The sequence below is a fragment of the Salvelinus namaycush genome, chromosome 11 (genome assembly GCF_016432855.1).
Source record: "Salvelinus namaycush isolate Seneca chromosome 11, SaNama_1.0, whole genome shotgun sequence".
Lineage (NCBI taxonomy): Eukaryota > Metazoa > Chordata > Actinopteri > Salmoniformes > Salmonidae > Salvelinus > Salvelinus namaycush.
This window is the reverse complement of record NC_052317.1, coordinates 33,709,843-33,730,569: the sequence shown is the minus strand read 5'-3', so window position 1 is coordinate 33,730,569 and position 20,727 is coordinate 33,709,843. Positions and strand designations below refer to the sequence as shown.

At 42.2% G+C, this 20,727-nt stretch overlaps 1 protein-coding gene across 1 annotated transcript; it reads left to right on the top strand.

The window, feature by feature from the left end:
• Positions 1–8,390: 8,390 nt before the first annotated feature.
• LOC120056069 (peroxisomal biogenesis factor 19-like) lies at positions 8,391–12,378 on the top strand. The gene is made up of 8 exons (XM_039004217.1): positions 8,391–8,488; positions 9,490–9,587; positions 9,803–9,965; positions 10,627–10,712; positions 10,867–11,040; positions 11,203–11,376; positions 11,487–11,531; positions 11,712–12,378. Exons 1-8 carry the CDS (start codon positions 8,425–8,427, stop codon positions 11,796–11,798), a joined length of 891 nt encoding a protein of 296 aa, XP_038860145.1. The 5' UTR covers positions 8,391–8,424; the 3' UTR covers positions 11,799–12,378.
• Positions 12,379–20,727: the final 8,349 nt, after the last annotated feature.

Below are 20,727 nucleotides of genomic sequence, written 5' to 3'. Positions count from 1 at the left end.
ATCTTTTACTGCAGAAGGTGTGTTGAACGAAATAATTTTGTCCTCCCAGGCCGTTGGCCTGGTGTAGGATCAATTAGGGTCAAAGTTGTGTTTTTTTATATTAAATAGTGGTATATAGGTGTAGGGTTATTTGGTGGTGCAATTTTTTATTTTCCCCCTTCCTTTTTATTTTTGTATCACAAAATGCTACTTGTGGCTTATTTAATCAAATAGAAGTTTCGTAATGCTTAGGTTGTTACGAGTGTACTGATATAAGTAGGACACATGACATCCCGGCAACTTCTTCTTCGATGAGGCTTAATGGCGGTTGCCATCCAATAAATGTTGCATTACCGCCACCAACTAAACTGGAGTATAACTCCCTTATAACTTGCTTGAAAAAAATGGAAAATGAATCCACAAATGACCAAAAACAAAAGCTAACTCTACACTCGTTACCCTACTCCACAATAATTTAAACCTATCTAGTCCTACCTCAGGCCAACAGGCTGAAAGGACGGGACATCACCACTCAACACACCCTGTAACTCTTCTGACGTCACAACCAAATACTTCTCTGCAGCTGCCACCACAACCTCTATTTTCTGCAACTTACATTTAATCTCTGCAGTACAGTTGATAACCATTGCTATGAACGCCAAAAAGCCAATCTTACAGAAGCATATATCACTCGTTGGCCTATCCCTCTGTACTGATACAGATCTACTACTCACATGAATCCTCTCAGGATCCCTCCCCCTTTTTATCTTTTTTTTTATTTTACCCCTCTTTTTCTCCCCAATTTTGATCTTGTCTCATTGCTGCAACTCCCCAACGGGCTCGGGAGGTGAAGGTCGTCCTCTGAAACATGACCTGTCAAACCGCACTTCTTAACACCCGCCCCCTTAACCCGGAAGCCAGCCGCACCAATGTGTCGGAGGAAATACTGTTCACCTGACAACCGAGGTCAGCCTGCTGCCACATGCCCATAAGCTTGACACCGGTGACAATGTAATGTATTCGGCACATAAGCTCGTACGGGATAACTGAAATATCCTAACATCACTTTATCGTACAGAGACTCAACATCAAAACTCAAAAGAACAGACAATGACTCTTCTCTTTCACCACTCACACCATCCTGTCTGCGTTGCACCAAATGACGAGCATCACAAACACGGAGAATCTTTCCATTCAGTTGGTCCACTTTCACATTTACCGCTGGCCTAGTAATCACTCCTTTCAATGGCAACCTTTTCTTGAGAGGAAAAAAAGTCACATCTCTTGTCCTAATTCATTTGGGGCGAAGTGCCTGCTCCTTCTGACCAGCAGAACCACAAACAATTATCACAAGGCCACTTCGAGTTACCTTCATCGATTTCACAGCACCCAACTCCGTTTCCACGTACCCTGAAACCACAAATGGATCAGCCAAAAGGCATAGGCCCACTTTCTCCAAAAATGTCACTCCTACCATTACAGAATCATCTTTTCCTGATCACCGGTGCAAGCCTCGGGCTCCGAGGACTTCACCACACCTGCCACCTCCGATAATTTGTTCTCATCACTTCCATTTCTCCTCCAGACCTCGATTCAGCATACGGCTCACTCTACCTACACTTTCTACCATTCTTCTTCGACAAAGCATCTCCATTTTTCCACCATTTTTACCAGACTCAATCTCACCGTCTTCCCCCTCCCTCTCTATCTTAGACCTCTGCCTCTCTTTTCCCCTCCATTCCGCCTCCGTATTCCAAGTACATGTACAGTTGAAGTCGGAAGTTTACATACACTTAGGTTGGAGTCATTAAAACTAGTTTTTCAATCCCTACACACATTTTTTGTTAACAAGCTATGGTTTTGGCAAGTCGGTTAGGACACCTACTTCGTGCATGAAACAAGTAATTTTTCCAACAATTGTTTACAGACAGATTATTTCACTTATAATTCATTGTATCACAATTCCAGTGGGTCAGAAGTTTACATACACTAAGTTGACTGTGCCTTTAACAGCTTGGAAAATTCCAGAAAATGATGTCATGGCTTTAGAAGCTTCTGATAGACATAATTTGAGTCAATTGGAGGTGTACCTGTGGATGTATTTCAAGGCCTACCTTCAAACTCAGTGCCTCTTTGCTTGACATCATGGGAAAATCAAAATAAAACAGCCAAGACCTCAGAAAAAAATTGTATACCTCCACAAGTCTGGTTCATCCTTGGGAGCAATTTCCAAACACCTGAAGGTACCACATTCATCTGTACAAACATAGTACGCAAGTATAAACAGCCGTCATCCCGCTCAGGAAGGAGACGTGTTCTGTCTCCTAGATATGAACGTACTTTGGTGCGAAAAGTGCAAATCAATCCCAGAACAACAGCAAAGGACCTTGTGAAGATGCTGGAGGAAACAGGTACAAAAGTATCTATATCCACAGTAAAACAAGTCCTATATCAACATAACCTGAAAGGCCGCTCAGCAAGAAGAAAGCCACTGCTCCAAAACCACCATAAAAAAAGCCAGGACTAGGAAGGCTACCAGTATAAATTCCTATTCGATTAGAGATCCTGAGAGAGAACGAAGGATTTTGCAGTCCCAAAACTAACGAAAAGGTAATACCTTTTTGTTTCAGAGTTATATTTGAGATTGTGTAATAGAATACTGGTCTATCCGAGGGTTAGCGTAGTTTTTATACATGTTGTCTACAGCATGTTCTACAAACAGTTGAAACTTGGCCTACCTGCATGCTTTTCTATAGTTTTAACACAGTCTATTGAAAATAATAATTTTCACCGTGAGCGCTGGAAATAAAACATCACTTTTGCACGGTATCAAGTAAATTGCTTATTATTAGCAGTATTTAGGACACAAGATAGGATAGTCAAGAAAATAACTGCTGCGTTGTTGTAAAACTTGTTTGACATTGAAATGTTTTTGCTTTCTATGAATGACTTGATGGTGGATACACTCGTTTTTTTGTAACACTGAGAAACTCCAGTGCGCGGCACAATTTGCACTTCTCGCATCACCTCGGACTGTGGTTGTCAATGGCCAACCAGAATAACGGGAGGATAACGGTAGGCGACAGCTGCCAGAATAACAGGGAAGATGTAAACCGATTATAGCTGACTCTTTTGAATATGAGGGCTCTGATATACACTACATGCTCGTCGAACATCTCATTCCAAAATCATGGGCATTAATATGGAGTTGGTCCCCCTTTGCTGCTATAAGAGCCTCCACTCTTCTGGGAAGGTTTTCCACTAGATGTTGGAACATTGCTGTGGGGACTTGCTTCCATTCAGCCATGAGCATTAGTGAGGTCGAGCACTGATGTTGGGCGATTAGGCCTGGCTCGCACTCGGCGTTCCAATACATCCCAAAGGTGTTCGATGGGGTTGAGGTCAGGGCTCTGTGCAGGCCAGTCAAGTTCTTCCAAACCGATCTCAACAAACATTTCTGTATGGACCTCGCTTTGTGCACGGGGGGCATTTTCATGCTGAAACAGGAAAGGGCCTTCCCCAAACTGTTGCCATAAAATTGGAAGCACAGAATCGTCTAGAATGTCATTGTATGCTGTAGCGTTAATATTTCCCTTCACTGGAACTAAGGGGCCTAGCTCGAACCATGGAAAAACAGCCCCAGAGCATTATTCCTCCACCAAACTTTACAGTTGGCACTATGCATTGGGGCACGTAGCGTTTTCCTTGCATCCGCCGAACCCAGATTCGTCCAGACCATGTGTGATTCATCACTCCAGAGAACACATTTCCACTGCTCCAGAGTCCAATGGTGGCGAGCTTTACACCACTCCAGCCGACACTTGTCATTGCGCATGATGATGTTAAGCTTGTGTGCGGCTGCTTGGCCATGGAAACCCATTTCATGATGCTCTCGAAGTTCTTGTGGTGACGTTGCTTCCGGAGGAAGTTTGGAACTAGTGAGTGTTGCAATCGAGGACAGACCATTTTTATGCGCTACGCGCTTCAGCAGTTCTGTTCTGTGAGCTTGTGTGGCCTATCACTTCGCAGCTGAGCCGTTGTGGCTCCTCGAAGTTTCCACTTCACAATAACACTTAGTTGACTGGGGCAGGTCTAGCAGAGCAGAAATTTGACTAACTGACTTGTTGGAAAGGTGGCATCCTATGAGAGTGCCACGTTGAAAGTCACTGAGCTCTTCAGTAAGGTCATTCTACTGCCAATGTTTGTCTATGGAGATTGCATGGCTGTGAGCTCGATTTTATACACCTGTTCTGAGCACTTGTTGGCTGCTTTTCCTTCACTCTGGGGTCCAACTGATCCCAAACCATCTCAATTGGGTTGAGGTCGGGTGATTGTGGAGGCCAGGTAATATGATGCCCCACTACATCACTCTCCTTATTGCTCAAATAGCCCTTACACAGCCTGGATGTGTTGGGTCATTGTCCTGTTGGAAAAACAAATGTTAGTCCCACTAAGCACAAACCAGATGAGATGGCGTATCACCACAGAATGCTGTGGTAGCCATGCTGTTTAAGTGTGCCTTGAATTCTAAATAAATCACTGACGGTGTCACTATAAAAGCACCATCACATCTCTTCCTCCATGCTTCATGGTGGGAACTACACCAAAAATCTCAAATTTTAACTCATCAGACCAAAGGACAGATTTCCACCGGTCTAATGTCCATTGCTCATATTTCTTGGCCCAAGCAAGTCTCTTCTTCTTATTGGTGTCATTTAGTAGTTGTTTCTTTGCAGCAATTCGACAATGAAGGCCTGATTCACACAGTCTCCTCTGAACAGTTGATGTTGAGATGTGTATGTTACTTGAACTCTGAAGCATGTATTTGGGCTGCAATTTCTGAGGCTGATAACTCTAATAAACTTTACCTCTGCAGCATAGGGAACTCTGGGTCTTCCTTTCCTGTGGTGGTCCTCGTGAGAGCCAGTTTCATCATAGCGCTTGATGGTTTTTGCAACTGCAAATGAAGAAACTTTCAAAGTTCTTGGAATTGGAATTTTCCGCATGGACTGACCTTCATGTCTTAAAGTAATGATGGACTGTCGTTTGTCTTTGCTTATTTCAGCTGTTCTTGCCATGTTATGGACTTGGTATTTTACCAAATAGGGCTGTCTTCTGTGTACCAACCCTACCTTGTCACAACACAGCTGATTGGCTCAAACGCATTAAGAAGGAAATAAGTTCCACAAATTAACTTTAAAACAAGGCGCACCTGTTAATTGAAATGCATTCCAGGTGACTACCTCATGAAGCTGGTTGAGAAAATGCCAAGTGTGTGCAAAGCTGTCATCAAGGCAAAGGGTGGCTACTTTAAAGAATCTCAAATATAAAATATTTAGATTTGTTTTAACACTTTTTTGTTTACTACATGATTCCATATAGGTTATATCATAGTTTTGATGTCTTCACTATTATTGTACAATGTAGAAAATAGTAAAAATAAAGAAAAACCCTGGAATGAGTGTCAACTTTTGACTAGTACTGTACTTTTGTGTGTGTGTGTACATACATACATACATACATACATACAGTTGAAGTCGGAAGTTTACATACACTTAGGTTGGAGTCATTAAAACTCGTTTTTCAACCACGCCAAAACTATAGTTTGTTAACAAGAAATTTGTGGAAAGTCGGTTAGGACATCTACTTTGTGCATGACAAGTTATTTTCCCAACAATTGTTTACAGACAGATTATTTCACTTATAATTCACTGTATCGCAATTCCAGTGGGTCAGAAGTTGACATACACTAAGTTGACTGTGCCTTTAAACAGCTTGGAAAATTCCATAAAATGATGTCATGGCTTTAGAAGCTTCTGATGGGCTAATTGACATAATTTGAGACAATTGGAGGTGTACCTGTGGATGTATTTCAAGGCCTACCTTCAAACTCAGTGCCTCTTTGCTTGACATCATGGGAAAATCAAAAGAAATCCGCCAGACCTCAGAAAAAAAATTGTAGACCTCCACAAGTCTGGTTTATCCTTGGGAGCAATTTCCAAATACCTGAAGGTACCACGTTCATCTCTACATACAATAGTACGCAAGTATAAACACCATGGGACCATGCAGCCGTTATACCGCTCAGGAAGAAGACGCGTTCTGTCTCCTAGAGATGAACGTACTTTGGTGCGAAAGTGAAAATCAACCCCAGAACAACAGCAAAGGACCTTGTGAAGATGCTGGAGGAAACGGGTACAAAAGTATCTATATCTACAGTGAAATGAGTCCTATATCGACATAACCTGAAAGGCCGCTCAGCAAGGAAAAAGCCACTGCTCCAAAACCGCCATAAAAAAAGCCAGACTACGGTTTGTAACTGCACATAAAGATCGTACTTTTTGGAGAAATGTCCTCTGGTCTGATGAAACAAAAATAGAACTATTTGGCCATAATGACCATCATTATGTTTGGAGGAAAAAGGGGGAGGCTTGCAAGCCGAGGGAACACCGTCCCAACCGTGAAGCACAGGGGTGGCAGCATCATGTTGTGGGGGTGCTTTTCTGCAAGAGGGACTGGTGCACTTCACAAAATAGATGGCATCATGAGGCAGGAAAATGATGTGGATATATTGAAGCAACATCTCAAGACATCAGTCAGGAAGTTAAAGCTTGCTCGCAAATGGGTCTTCCAAATGGACAATGACCCCAAGCTTACTTCCAAAGTTGTGGCAAAATGGCTTAAGGACAACAAAGTCAAGGTATTGGAGTGGCCATCACAAAGCTCTGACCTCAATCCTATAGAAAATTTGTGGGCAGAACTGAAAAAGTGTGTGCGAGCAAGGAAGCCTACACACCTGACTCAGTTACACCAGCTCTGTCAGGAGGAATGGGCCAAAATTCACCCAACTTATTGTGTGAAGCTTGTGGAAGGGTACCTGTAACGTTTGACCCAAATTAAACAATTTAAAGGCAATGCTACTAAATACTAATTGAGTGTATGTAAACTTCTGACCCACTGAGAATGTGATGAAAGAAATCAAATCTGAAATAAATCATTCTCTCTACTATTATTCTGACGTTTCACATTCTTAAAATAAAGTGGTGATCCTAACTGACCTAAAACAGGGAATTTTTAATAGGATTAAATGTCAGGAATTGTGAAAAACTGAGTTTAAATGTATTTGGCTAAGGTGTATGTAACTTCAACTGTATATGTCTCCTTATGATAATATTGTACTTCTTCTAACATACAACATCTTGTTCTTGCCCTATCAAGCGACACCATTTTAAGCTCCTCTCCTTGGATGGACACCTTTCTTCAAACTGCCTTGAAATGGATTTTCCAATTTGCTGCTGGTTGTCATTTAATTTAAATGTAGATAAATAAATAATTTCCTCTGTAATCAATAATGGTTTATGGAAATTGACAGAATATTTCTACATCTCACACTAGAGTTACAAACTTTCTATCCCGGTAACTTTAAGAACAAAATATTCTAAACAAAAATATAAACGCAATATGCAACAGTTCATAGAAGGAAATCAGTCAATTGAAAAAAAAAAGATTAACTTTTTGTGCATATGGAACATCTCTGGGATGTTTTATTTCAGCTCATGAAACATGGGACCAACACTTTACATGTTGCGTTTATATATTTTTTCAGTAGATATCGGAGTTGTGCCTGTTGTTCACACAGTTGTTCACACAGCCCTCTCATCGGCTGGAATGGTCCCACCTGATCTTGCCTCCCAACGACTGACTTCCATTTTTGAATAAATGTATTCTCATTGCTAGTGCCATGTGTAACTGCATACTTTGAGTCTGAAAGTGGACGTTGCAAAAATAATTGAGTGGATCAACGGAGATGGGTGTAACATCAGCGCTTCATTATTGGTTATACTGGCCATAGCCAGCTGCACAGCGGGTCAGCTTAATGTTTACATAGCAGGTTAAGCTAACTAACATAGAGGGTTAGGAGAATTAACACAGCAGGTTAGGAGAATGAGGTTAAGGTTGGGAAAGGGTTAGGTTTAGCTAAAATGTGTAGCAGGTTAGGAGAATTAACACAGCAGGTTAGGAGAATGAGGTTAAGGTTAGGAAAAGGGTTCGGCGTAGCTAAAATGCGTAGCAGGTTAGGATAATTAACGTGGCAGGTTAGGATAATTAACATGGCAGGTTAGGAGAACGAGGTTAAGGTTAGGAAAATAGTTCGGTTTAGCAAAAATGCTACAGTTGTCAACATTGAACTCGTTGTGCAGCCCAATCAGCCATGCAAAACGGTCTTGAGTGGCAACAAATCTGCCCTATTAGCTCCATATGTGCAGTTAGTTATCGTTAACCTCATCGATGAAGAAGACTCGTTAGAGCGGCCACTTGAGTATCTGGTCAATATAATAAATAATCTGTGAAGAAATCCATCCCAGAGTGACGCACAATCCGCGTCGATTTGATACGCATACGTCATTTTACTGCGTCTACAGTAAATTTGTTTGGAGAGAGAAAATGGCGTCAGAATCAGCGGAAACGTTAGCCGAACAAGACACAGAACTGGACGAGTTATTGGACAGTAAGATTTGACATTACTCCCGAGTGAAGTGTGATTGTCATTAATCCTGCCAATACATTAATTCATACAAAGAATTGTGTCAAACCTGGCGCAGCAACGCGCCTTGTTAGCGAGTTAACGTTAGCTAGTTTAGCCTAGTTGGTGGAATGTGGTTGGTCCTGCCTGGCAAGTCCAAAACCAAAGTCAGGCATTCTCTTACAAAATCTCCTGCTTTTGCTGTTTACATAAAGGTCACCATTAGCATTACAACGCTGCAGCAGATGGCTCAGTGGGGATGTATAGCTATAATATCATTTTCGTCGTCAACTTTGACGCCGATTTGACAAAAATGTAACAATGTGTTAACAAGCTAAACTGCTCTTGAAATGTATATCATTTTTTTTATGGATGAAGCGCTAGTATGACAGTTAGTGAGATCTGGATTTACAGACCTATCTGTTATTGTTTCTGTCAACTGGCCTGCCGATTTAAATTCATAATAGTATTGCGTACTAGTAGTCAATGTCACTTGTGTATTGTAACGACCCTGGGTTTAGAGGCGCGGATATCGCCTCTGCCGCTTGAGCAAGCTTTTGCGGCACAGTCGATAGCGCGCTGGACTTCGGGATAGAAGGTCGAGGGTTCGAGACCTGCTCCCTGTTGTTTCATCACAGTATTATTAACTATGGCCTACCAGACTACTATTATCTTGATAGCAGGAATTTAATGGAGATGATCATAATCTGTCGTTTTTAATATTTCAAGTAGTTCGGTGAAGTTGTACTCCCAACATCAGAGATGGTAATGGTTTCTAAAGTAGAAGTAGTGACCTCATCATACTGATAATCAACTAATGCATGACTGAATTGCACATTGACCCAGACTTTGAAGAGTTTACCTTTGACCTCTAACTACCTGCTCAATCCCTTCACCTTGCCTTGACCATGCTTCCACCTGCTCCTGTGAAATGCTGCTATCTGTGCCACTACATTTCAGCTTTTACTGACTTTCCTCTACTAAAGGTGCACTCGATGACTTTGAAAAGACAAACCCGGCCCCCCCAGCCCCAGTTCCTGCTGCTGCCGCGGCTCCCCCGTCAGCCAAGGGCAGTGAGGAGAAAGTGAGTGAATCTTTTCCCTGGTTTCTAGAATGTCCCTTAACTTAACCAATTGCCTGGAGCTTGCATATAAGAAGCTGTAGTTTTTAGTGTTCAGATTGTGGTACAGACGTTATCTTTCAGTGTCTCAAGTCTGCCAACCCTTTCCATTTCTGTCTGTATATGGAGGAAGATCAATTTAACAGTTTGTTTACTTGTTGATGCACATCTCTCTCTAGCCCCCTCTACTGGAAGACAGTCAGTTCTTTGAGGCTCTGTTTGAAGGGGAGATGGCCTCTCAGGCGAAGGAGGAGTGGGAGAAAGCCATGACTGAACTCGCACAGGAAGAACCTGAGCTGCTGCAACACTTTCACAAATTGTCAGAGGCAGCAGGGAAAGTTGGTAAGCATCCACATATTTTCAGTTCCGTTCTTTTGTGCCTGTCAATGTACTACCTCGTACCTCTGCACATTGTTCTCAGTACCGGTACTCTTTGTAAATAGTCTCATTTTAGTGTGTTATTATTTCCTTAATTGTTTTGCTAATTTAGCTCTGCATTGTTGGGAAAGTAAGCGCTTCACGCACAGGAGGCTGGCTTATAATATAATGAGCAAAGTGAATAAAATGTCATCAAACACCTGGTAACCTTTTAGTCATTTAGCAGACGCTCTTATCCAGAGCGACTTACAGGAGCAATTAACGTTAAGTGCCTTGTTCAAGGGCACATCTGCAGATTTTTCACCTAGTCGGCTCGGGGATTTGAACCAGCGACCTTCCAATTACTGGCCCAACACTCTTAAACGCTAGGCTACCTGTCACCCAATGTTTGATGTATTTGATACCATTCCACTCTAGCCATTAACACAAGCCCGTCCTCCCCAATTAAGGTGCCACAACCTCCTGTGATTTCATGGTAAAGTCTACACCTGTTGTATTCGGGACATCTGACAAATAAAATTTGATTTGATAATTGATTTGAGCTGGGGGGGTTTTTCATCTCAGTATTTTTTGCGCTGTGTTTTGCAGGGAAAAAATTCATTCAAACTGTCCTCCTTTTGAACAGGTACTGATGTAGCCTCCCAACAGGAATTCACTTCCTGTCTCAAAGATACCCTCAGTGGATTGGCGAAAAATGCAGACAACTTACAGGTAGTTCAGATTGTATTTTTTTTTTATGGAAGGTTTGGTTGTCACCACCCTTGGACAATGTTCTGAAAATATTGAAACTTTGGACCATTGGCAGAATGTCTGTTTCTTTGGCCTTCGATGCATTTCAGAATTTTCTCTTGCTTTTATTCATCAGAGTGCAGGTTTGGCTGGAGAGGATCTAGCAAAGACTCTGGAAGGGCTGGGATTGGATGAGGGTGGACAGGGGGGCGGGGAAGATGGAAACATCTTGCCGATTATGCAGTCCATCATGCAGAATCTACTCTCCAAGGAAGTGCTCTACCCATCTCTCAAAGAGATCACTGAGAAGGTTAGTGTTTTTTCTGTCCATATGTTTGGGTTTTCCCTAAAAATGTATATAGTTAACAAGCCACTAGCAGATGTTGATTCTTGTTTTTATAGATCTTTCCCTTGTATGCCCTTTACACAACTTTCTAACTGGATAACTGACTGTTATTCATTCCTCATGCAGTATCCTGAGTGGCTGAACAGCAATCGTCAGTTCCTCCCGCCAGATCAGTTCCAGCGCTACGAACAGCAGCACAAGGTCATGGGAGAGATCTGCAGCCAGTTTGAGAAGGAGGGAGAGCGAAGTGGAAGGGATGGGGAGAATCGCTTTGAGAGCATTCTGGAACTCATGCAGCAGGTGAGACAAAGAGGACTGTTTCTTACCTGCATGAATTGTTGGTTGTCATTCATACTGACTGATGGTTTGCTTTGCATGGATATTGATTGAGTTATTGTCTGAATTTTCAGCTACAAGACCTGGGCCAACCACCCAAAGAGCTGGCTGGTGAATCGGTATGTTTCTCCTCTCACTTGCTCTCTCTTTCTCCTTCATCTACCAACTTTTTGTTATTGCAGCGGCATAGTACGTTTCCCTCCTTGGACAGGGTCCATCTGGTAAAATAAACTATCTAAATGTGCTATACAGAATGAATTCAAATCAAATGAAACCCACTCTGTTTTCCCCCCCATCAGCCACCTGGCCTGAACTTTGACCTGGAATCCCTGAATCTCCCAGGAGCCTCTGGGGCTGGAGCAGCAGAGCAGTGCTCAGTCATGTGATGTCAGAGCAGCCAGATCAATGGATGCACAGGCTAGGAGCTGTGTGCGAGGGGGGGATGATGAGAGAGGACGATCGATCACAAGACAAGGAGGAGAACGAGACTGTTTGCACTGCTCACCTCGCAACAGATGTTTCTGTGTCTAAATAGAAGGCACAGTCAAGGGTGGCACAACAAACCAATGTTACCACCCTTCGGTAACTCACTGAGCATCACTTCACTGATTTTAAATTAATTGCTTTGGTTTTTCATAAGCTCTTCCAAGTCATTCATAGTACAGGTAGTAGCATACCCACACACACAGCTCAACTGACTAGCACTTGACTTATGAGTCTGTTTTTACACTCACCATTGTTTAGCCTCATGGTAGAACTGGTTGAACTGCCCTATTGGTTAAAATGGTGCCTTGCATTATTGTTAGAAACCTTACAGCAAGGATAATAGGATTCTCTGTTGTGAGTTGCTGAGTGATGATTGAGTTGTTTCATAGCTGCAGTATCATCATGGGGCTGCGTGCCCAACAAAGGGTGTTGAGTCAGCGTCACAGTTCCACTCATCAATAAAGTAACACCAACACCCAAGGGGTTGATTAGGTTGTTTCTGACCACTAGTTTAGAATGATAAATTTAGCCATTTTCATCATTAATACTGTTAATGTAACAGATGTGTGTAGATTAATATTGTTGGTTGCTTAACCAGTGTACATTTGTGAATTATTTAAAGAAAATCGAGGAGTTAAATTTACCTCGTTCTAATTTCATAATCATAAGACAGCTAACTGATTTTTAGAGACCGACTACCTTGGTTAGTTACACAGTATCTTCCCAAAAGCTGCTATGTTGTACCAGAGACTGTAGATGGCTGTGCACTTGATTTGACCTCTAGTTTGCTTGACGTCGGTTCAAACATTGTTACATCCACAAGATGTAAGAACCAGTCCTGTGGCCAATTATGACATATGTTTATAACTGACATTATTCAAGTTTAACAGGTTAGCGAGGTTGGTGCTCTGGTTTGCGCATTGTAGCTCGGTGGGGCTAGAGCCAAAGTCGGTCAGTAACCATCGGGATTAAGACGGTCCCCTGAATCCCGGGGCGTCTGTCCAGTAGTGTGACTCTTTTGTGACAGTGGTTATAACCCTCTTAGCTTTTTATGCACTACAAGTTATGGAAAAAAGGTTTCTGACACCGTGACCACAATGTCGAAGTTGGATTTGGGCCATAATGAGAAAATACTGTTTCGCATGATTATATCGAAACCAGTACCACTACTGGTATGTGACCCTGCTGTTTTTCTTGTGATCAAAATCAAAATGATACGAATATATAGCATTTATTTAAGGGACAGACACAAGTAGTAAAACAGTTCAAATAATTTCATAGAATCTATACAAGTGTTGAAGTGATGTGCAGTAATGACTTTTCCCAGTGGCCTTTGCTGTGGGCACAGTGATTAGTAGAGTTAAAATTACTGTGAATTACCCCTCATGTTTGACAGTGGTCTGCTGTTCCTTTGGAGTGAGTGGAGTGGAGTGACATTATTGATATTTCATATGCCAACATATGCATTGACTGAATCTTGGGGAGTACCGCTGTAGTTAGTAATGATTTTCATTAGTCAAATTGGGTGCTACTTCATTAGGCTACAGTATGTACTCTTTCATACCCTACATCTAGACATGTTCTGGTTGTGTAATTTATTGGCAGCTGGCATCTAGAGCAGTCACCTTATCACCTCAAACATTGGGATTTACTTCACTTGTGGTAAACATACAGTACCAGCCAAAAGTTTGGACACACCTACTCATTCAAGGGTTTTTCTTTATTTTTACTATTTTCTACATTGTAGAATAATAGTGAAGACATCAAAACTAACCAAAAAAGTGTTAAACAAATCAAAATATATTTGAGATACTTCAAATAGCCACCCTTTGCCTTGATAACAACTTTGCACACTTGGCATTCTCTCAACCAGCTTCACCTGGAATGCTTTTCCAACAGTCTTATGCTGAGCACTTGTTGGCTACTTTTCCTTCAATCTGTAGTCTAATTTATCCCAAACCATCTCTATTGGGTTGAGGTCAGGTGATTGTGGAGGCCAGGTCATCTGATGCAGCACTCATCACTCTCCTTCTTAGTCAAATAGCCCTTACACAGCCTGGAAGTGTGTTGGGTCACTGTCCTGTTGAAAAACATGATAGTCCCACTAAGCGCAAACCAGATGTGATGGCGTATCGCTGGATAATGCTGTTGTAGCCATGCTGGTTAAGTGTGCCTTGAATTCTAAATAAATCACTGACAGCGTCACCAGCAAAGCACCATAACACCTCCTCCTCCATGCTTCACGGTGGGAACCACACATGCGGAGACCATCTGTGCAACTACTCTGCGTCTCACAAAGACATGGTGGTTGGATCCAAAAAATCTCATATTTGGAATCCAGACCAAAGGACAAATTTCCACTGGTCTAATGTCAATTGCTCGTGTTTCTTGGCCAAAGCCAGTTCTCTTCTAATTGGTGTCCTTTAGTAGTGGGTTCTTTGCAGCAATATCGACCATGAAGGCCTGATTCACGCAGTCTCCTCTGAACAGTTGATGTTGAGATGTCTGTTGTTTGAACTCTGAGGAATTTATTTGTCATTTCTGAGGCTGGTAACTAATGAACTTATCCTCTGCAGCAGAGGTAACTCTTGGTCTTCCTTTCCTGTGGCGGTCCTCATGAGAGCTTCATCATAGTGCTTGATTTTTTTTGCAACTGCACTTGAATAAACTTTTTCAAAGTTCTTGAAATTTTCCGGATTGACCGACCATATCTTAAAGTAATGATGGACTGTTGTTTCTTTGCAATTTTTTTTTCTTCTGAGGTTTAACGGCGGTTGGCATCCAATTTGTTGCATTACTGCCACCTACTAGACTGGAGTACCTTATACTTTACTTGAACAAGAAAAATGTACTAAACAAATACCCTACCATCTAACACTATACTCACTAATTTCAAAATTATATAAAATAAAATTAACACCCCCCCCCCCCCCTACTCCACTAATTAAATGTATTTATTCCTACCTTATGCCATCACCCTGAAAGGATGGGACATCGCCACTTAACATCCTGTAACTCCAAGTCTCGTACACCCAAATACCTCTCTGCAGATGCCACCACAACCTCAATTTTCTGAGACTTCCGATCCATCCCTGCAGTACAATTAATAACCATTGCTATAAATGCTAAAAATCCAATCTTACTGAAACTTATTTTACTTTTTGGCCTATCCCTCTGTACTGGTATATCTCTACTACTCTCACCACTCCTCCCCCTTAACCTATGTTCCTCTACTTTCTTCACTGCCTCAGCATATGACAACTTCTGCACTACTCTAACCCTGGAAACCTCAACCTGCCTCTCTTGCAGGTTTCTGATCCCCAGCTCCATGGGCACCCCTACAATTAACACATTCCACTACTTTCCCCAATACTACACATTCCTTTGTCTCATGCCCTTCTGCACATTTCAAACACCTTGGACCCTCCCTCCAACACACTGCTGCCACATGTCCATAAGCTTGACACCTGTAACATCTTCATATATTCAGCACATACGCTTGTACAGGATAACTTATATCCTAACTTCACATTGTCAGGCAAAGACTTATCTTCAAAACTCAAAAGAACAATGACTCTTCTGTTTCCCCACTCTCGCCACCCTGTCTGCATCGCATCAAACAACGAGCATCACATACACCAGGAATCTTTGCCCTCAGCTGGTCAACGTTTATATCTACTGCTACCCCAGTTATCACTCCATTCATTGGTGCCCTTTTCTTGAGAACGAAACAATTCACTTTTCTTGCCCCCATTCATTTTCCCTCGAGCGCATTCTTCCTCTGCCCAACAGAAACACAAACAATTATCACTAGACCACTTCTAGTTACCCTCACCGATTCCACGTCCCAACTCTTTTTTTCACCCACCGTGAATCCACAAATGGATCGGCCAAAAGGCAAGAGTCCACTTTTTCCATAAACTTCACTCCTACTGTCACGGACTCTTGTTCATCCTGATCCTTGGTGCATACCTCGGTCTCCGATAACTTTACCGCACCTACCACCTCCGATACTTCACCCTCATTCGCTTCCATTTTTCCTCCTGTCTTCAGCTCCCTCTGCTTACACTTTCTACCATTCCTCTTTGACAACCCATCTTCCTTTTCCCACCATTTTTATCTGACTCAAGCTCACCCTCTTCTTCGCTCACCCTCTTAGACCTCTTCTCCCTCTCGTTTTCCCTCCATTCCTTCTCCGTTTTCCAAGTACACATCTCCTTATGATAATACTGCCGCTCCACCCCTGACACTCATCTTGTACTTGCTTTCTCTAGGGACTCCATTTTCCCCTTCCGGAGTTCTGCTCATGTCCCCAATAACGTGCCTACAACAGCGCAGCTGCTTTTTGCGTATTCTTGCCATAATATGGATTTATTCTTTTACCATCTAGGGCTACTGATTGGCCTCAAATGCATTAAAGATAAGAAATTTTAAAAATGAACTTAACAAGGCACACCTGTTAATTGAAATGCATTCCAGGTGACTACCTCATGAAGCTGATCGAGAGAATGCCAAGAGTGTGCAAAGCAGTCATCAAGGCAAAGGGAGGCTACTTTGAAGAATATCAAATATATTTTGATTTGTTTAACACTTATTTGGTTACTACATGATTCCATATGTGTTATTTCATAGTTTTGATGTCTTCAAATAGTAAAAATAAAGAAAATCCTTGAATGAGTAGGTGTGTCCAAACTTTTGACTGGTACTGCATATCAGGCTGATAGACTCGTGAAACAGCAGATAAGAGGAGTGTGATAGAAATAGCGGAGAACGTATAGGCTTACCATTGACATATGTCAGTAATGGCTGTGGAGAGGAGATGAAGGTAGCCTATGTATTGTCAGAGTTAGTGCCGCATGTTACAGCAAAAGGAAAATGATCAGTCCGTGTAACTGTCGGAGCTGATAGCCTCTGCTCTCAGGACTGGTGTCGTTCAACCAGTTAATTCTACTCGATTAGCTACATGTCTCTTTCCACTGTCATTAAATTATCAGCCTGAATATATTGTATAAATCAACTATGTGGAATATGTAGGCCTATTAAGAAATAAATTAACAATGTTTATGAAATAAACAAACTCAGTGCTGTCTTCCTTTTGTTTTATGTTCTGTTCAGATCTCAATAAATACCATTGCTGGTTGAGAAATTGGGAACCGGTAGTTGTTGAGGTTTTGTATTTGTATTGAACCTTTATTTAACTAGGCAAGTCCGTTAAGAACATATTCTTATTTACAATGATTGCCTACTAGAAGGCAAAAGGCCTCTTGCGGGGATTAAAATAAAATAAATATAAAGGACAAAACACATCACGACACTACTCAATCACTTTTTATAGCTACTGTTTACAGGCCTCCTGGGCCGTATACAGCGTTCCTCAATGAGTTCCCTGAATTCCTATTGGACCTTGTAGTCATGGCAGATAATATTCACATTTTTGGTGACTTTAATATTCACATGGAAAAGTCCTCAGACCCACTCCAAAAGGCTTTCGGAGCCATCATCGACTCAGTGGGTTTTGTCCAACATGCTTCTGGACCTACTCACTGCCACAGTCATACTCTGGACCTAGTTGTGTCCCGTAGAATAAATATTGTGGATCTTAATGTTTTTCCTCATAATCCTGGACTATCGGACCACAATTTAATTACATTTGCAATCGCAACAAATAATCTGCTCAGACCCCAACCAAGGATCATCAAAAGCCGTGCTATAAATTCTCGGACAACCCAAAGATTCCTAGATGCCCTTCCAGACTCCCTCCACTGACCCAAGGCCATTAGAGTTAACCACCTAACTGAGGAACTTAATTTAACCTTGCGTAATACCCTAGATGCAGTCGCACCCCTAAAAACATTTGTCATAAGAAACAGAGCCCTAAAGCAAGCTTCCAGAAAATTGGAACGGAAATGGCACTACACCAAACTGGAAATCTTCCGATTAACTTGGAAAGACAGTACCGTGCAGTATCGAAGAGCCCTCACTGCTGCTCAATCATCCTATTTTTCCAACTTAATTGAGGAGAATAAGACCAATCCTAAATGTATTTTGATACTGTCGCAAAGCTAACTAAAAAGCAGCATTCCCCAAGAGAGGATGGCTTTGCATGTCAGCAGTGATAAATTCATGAACTTCTTTGATGAAAAGATCATGATCATTAGAAAGCAAATTACAGACTCCTCTTTAAATCTGCGTATTTCTCCAAAGCTCAGTTGTCCTGAGTCTGCACAACACTGTCAGGACCTAGTATCAAGGGAGACACAAGTTTTTTAATACTATATCTCTTGACACATTGATGAAAATAGTCATGGCCTCTAAACCTTCTAGCTGCATACTGGACCCTATTCCAACTAAACTACTGAAAGAGCTGCTTCCTGTGCTTGGCCCTCCTATGTTGAACATAATAAATGGCTCCCTATCCACCGGATGTTTACCAAACTCTAAAAGTGGAAGTAATAAAGCCTCTCTTGAAAAAGCCAAACCTTGACCCAGAAAATATTTAAAAAACTATCGGCCTATATCAAATCTCCCATACCTCTCAAAAATGTTCGGAAAAATATTTGCGCAGCAACTCATTACCTTCCTGAAGACAAAATATGTATACGAAATGCTTCAGTCTGGTTTTAGACCCCATCATAGTACTGAGACTTTACTCATGAAGGTGGTAAATTACCTTTTAATGGTGTCAGACCAAGGCTCTGCATCTGTCCTCATGCTCCTAGACCTTAGTGTTGCTTTTGATACCATCGATCACCACATTCTTTTGGAGAGATTGAAAACCCAAATTGGTCTACACGGACAAGTTCTGGCCTGGTTTAGGTCTTATCTGTCGGAAAGATATCAGTTTGTCTCTGTGGATGGTTTGTCCTCTGACAAATCAACTGTAAGTTTCGGTGTTCCTCAAGTTTCCGTTTTAGGACCACTATTGTTTTCACTATATATTTTACCTCTTGGTGATGTCATTCGGACACAGAATGTTAACTTTCACTGCTATGCGTACGATACACAGCTGTACATTTCGATGAAACATGGTGAATCCACAAAATTGCCCTCCCTGGAAGCCTGTGTTTCAGACATAAGGAAGTGGATGGAGGCAAATGTTTTACTTTTAAACTCGAACAAAACATAGATGCTAGTTCTAGGTCCCAAGAAACTAAGAGATCTTTTGTTGGATCTGACAATTAATCTTGATGGTTGTACAGTCGTTTCAAATAAAACTGTGAAGGACCTTGGCATTACTCTGGACCCTGATCTCTCTTTTGACGAACATATCAAGACTGTTTCAAGGACAGCTTTTTTCCATCTATAGAACATTACAAAAATCAGAAACTTTCTGTCCAAAAATGATGCAGAAAAATTCATCCATGCTTTTGTCACTTCTTGATTAGACTACTGCAATGCTCTACTTTCCGGCTACCTGGATATAGCACTAAATAAACTTCAGTTAGTGCTAAACATGGTTGCTAGAATCTTGACTAGAATTTTTTGGGGGGATCATATTACTCCTATCATCTCTTCAGTAGGTCCTATGATTGAGTGTAGTCTGGCCCAGGAGTGTGAAGATGAACGGAAAGGCACTGGAGCAACAAACCGCCCTTGCTGTCTCTGCCTGGCCGGATCCCCTCTCTCCACTGGGATTCTCTGCCTCTAACCCTATTACAGGGGCTGAGTCACTGGCTTACTGGTGCTCTTCCATGTCGTCCCTAGGAGGGGTGCGTAACTTGAGTGGGTTGAGTCACTGTGGTGATCTTCCTGTCTGGGTTGGCGCCTCCATCGGGTTCATGCCGTGGGGGAGATCTTATAGTCGAGCTTGTCTCAGGGGAGTAAGTTGGTGGTTGAAGATAACCCTCTAGTGGTGTGGGGGCTGTGCTTTGGCAAAGTGGGTGGGGTTATATCCTGCCTGCTTGGCCCTGTCCAGGGGTATAGTAGGACTCCTCTTGTCTCAGCCTCCAGTAATTATGCTGCGATAGTTTGTGTCGGGGGGCTAGGGTCAGTCTATTATATCTGGGGTATTTCTCTTGTCTTATATGGTGTTCTGTGTGAATTTAAGTATGCTCCCTCTAATTCTCACTCTCTCTTTCGCTTCTCTCGGAGCCCTAGGACCATGCCTCAGGATGACCTGGCCTGATGACTCCTTGCTGTCCCCAGTCCACCTGGTCGTGCTGCTGATCCAGTTTCAACTGTTCTGCCTGCGGCTATGGAACCCTGACGTGCTACCTTGTCCCGGACCTGCTGTTTTCGACTTTCTCTCTCTACCGCACCTGCTGTCTCTAACTCTGAATGATCGGCTATGAAAAGCCAACTGACATTTACTCCTGAGGTGCTGACCTGTTGCACCCTCTACAACCACTGTGATTATTATTTTTTGACCCTGCTGGTCATCTATGAACGTTTGAACATCTTGGCCATGTACTGTTATAATCTCCACCCGGCACAGCCAGAAGAGGACTGGCAACTCCTCAGAGCCTGGTACCTCAAGGTTTCTTCCTAGGTTCCTGCCTTTATAGGGAGTTTTTCCTAGCCACTGTGGTTCTACATCTGCATTGCTTGCTGTTTGGGGTTTTAGGCTGGGTTTCTGTATAGTACTTTGTGACATCGGCTAATGTAAAAAATGCTTTACAAATAGATTTGATTTGACCTAAGACAACAACATAGCATGGCATCAACACATGAAAACACAGCATGGTAGCAACACAACATCACAACAACATAGTAGCAACACAGCATGGCAGCTGCACAACATTGTAGCAGTACAAAACATGGTACAAACATTATTGGGCACAGACAACAGCACAAAGGACAAGAAGGTAGAGACAATAATACATCACGCAA